Consider the following 2,155-nt stretch of genomic DNA (forward strand, 5'->3'; position numbering starts at 1 on the left):
ATCAGCTCCATCCCCGGATCAGCTCCAACCCCAGATCAGCTCCAACCCCAGATCAGCTCCATCCCCAGATCAGCTCCAACCCCGGATCAGCTCCAGTCCCAGATCAGCTCCAACCCCAGATCAGCTCCAACCCCAAATCAGCTCCAGTCCCATCAGGCATCAGGAATGGGAAGCCATCGGGCTCCAGGGATGAGGCTGGAACGTGCCGGTTCCCCAAATTCCTTTGCTCTCCCAGAGCTGTCCTCCCATTTCCCAGGTGCTGAGCTGAGCCCAGGCTCAAGCCTAACAGCACAGGCTTAAATCTGGCACCCAGGGAAAATCCATGCCTGGAGCATGGCCAGCACAAGGTCCCAGATTTCTCTGGGACATGTCACTTATCTCAGGGGCCTCTTGCTCTCCCCTGCTTGGCCAACTCGTTTCAGGGCTGGTTTTGCCCATCCCAGACCATGGGGGAGATGTTTGGGTGATGTCTCAGCCAGGGTGAGACAGATCAGTTGAGGGGATGACCTCCAGCTTTTCCCACCAGCACCAGCATCGCTCCCATCCCACAGCCCTGCTGCCCTCATCCCACAGCCCTGCTGCCCCCATCCCACAGCCCTGCTCCTCCCATCCCACAGCCCTGCTCCAGAGGCAACTGCTCCCCTCAAGGGGACCCCAGGGTTGAGCTGTGGGGTCCCAGGGCTGGAGTGGGCCAGTTGGCTGAGACAGCAGCAGCAGCCAGCCCATGTCCATGTTTGGGGTGTCCTGGGGTGTTTGGGGTTGTCCTGTTGCCAGCACCACCAATAAAGGTGTAGCAGGGGAAAAACGGGAGCTGGGCAGGAATGGGAAAGAGTTCCCACTCCATTTCCCACCCTTTGCCCATGAGATACAGGACCAGGCCAAGTCAGAGCACAGCTGGGCCCAGGCACATCATGAGGGCCAGAAAAGTCACCGCAGGATCTAACCTGGAGCGAACCCCCCCGGGGAATTGAATCCCAAAGCACCCACCTACCTGGAAAGGGATCATGATGTTCACAGCATCCCCCACACGCCTGACGTAAGTCTCCCGCAGGTGCCGAGGCATCCGGATCTTTGGGAGCTCTGGGGACCAGAAAGGCAGCTCAGGACACCAAGGGAAGCACAAGGGAATCATGTCCCACCCCACACGTCCCACCCCATATATCCCCTCCTTGGCCACCAAGGAACCCCCCAAGAAACGCATCCACCTCTTCCCTCCCATCTCCTGGGCAGTTCTGGTTCCCTGCAGGACCATTGCCCGTGTCCCAGAATTACCCCCATCCTTGGGACACTGGGTCACCAACCCAATGGATCATTCACTGCCTTTGGGTCATGGACACAACGTGGGCTGGACTAGGAGAGCACCACACAACCCCGTGGTGACGAGGCTGGGAATGGCATCTCCCATTGGAAATATTCCTTCCACAGACCTTCCAGAGGCAACACAACCCAACCTCCACCTCTCCCACCCTCCACCTTCCCTGTGCCATTGGGGCACCGAGGAGGTGCCCGGGCACAGCAGAGCTGGGGCAGCCCCAGGCTGGTGACAAAGGAATGTCCCCAAGGGAACACAACAAAGCCAAGGAAAACACCCCTGAAAGGTTGAGGGAGGGATTGTCCCTTCCTGCCGGGGTGAAAATAGAACCTGTGTAACTCAACCACCTGGGGATCCTTCTGGAGAGGATTTAGGGGGGCCCCTCGTGAGAGAGCCGAGTGTCTGGGCCTGGATTAAAGGGGCAGCAGCTCTGGGAGGGGGCACGGCCAGAATTAAACCCGACTGAGCCAAGCAGCTGTGAGGGTGGAATTCGGGGTGGGCCGGGAGGGCGGGAATGCCCAGAGCTCCCAGACAGCTCAGACAGCTGAGGACGTCCCTCCTCTGCTCCTGCTGCAGCTCCAGGGATCCATCCCTGCATCCCTCCATCCCTGCTGTGGCTCCAGGGTTCCATCCCTGCATCCCTGCTGCAGCTCCAGGGATCCATCCCTGCATCCCTGCTGCGGCTCCAGGGATCCATCCCTCCAGGGATCCATCTCTTCAGGGATCCATCCCTCCATCCCTGCTGCCACTTGGGCTCATCACTCTCAGCAGGGCACTGAAACCAGATCCCGAGGCAGGAATGGGAATGGGAATGGGAATGGGAATGGGAATGGGAATGGGAAT

General features: G+C 59.4%; 1 protein-coding gene across 2 annotated transcripts in view; it reads right to left on the bottom strand.

Moving 5' to 3' along the window:
- MYBPH (myosin binding protein H) overlaps window positions 1–2,155 on the bottom strand; it is a 13,453-nt gene that overhangs the window by 6,309 nt on the left and 4,989 nt on the right. For both annotated transcript variants that reach the window (XM_027669171.1, XM_027669172.1), the window contains exon 4: window positions 992–1,080. In XM_027669171.1, the coding sequence (XP_027524972.1) occupies window positions 992–1,080 (89 nt within the window). The remainder of the gene's footprint in view (window positions 1–991; window positions 1,081–2,155) is intronic.

Source organism: Corapipo altera, unplaced genomic scaffold (assembly GCF_003945725.1).
Source record: "Corapipo altera isolate COAL_440 unplaced genomic scaffold, ASM394572v1 300, whole genome shotgun sequence".
Lineage (NCBI taxonomy): Eukaryota > Metazoa > Chordata > Aves > Passeriformes > Pipridae > Corapipo > Corapipo altera.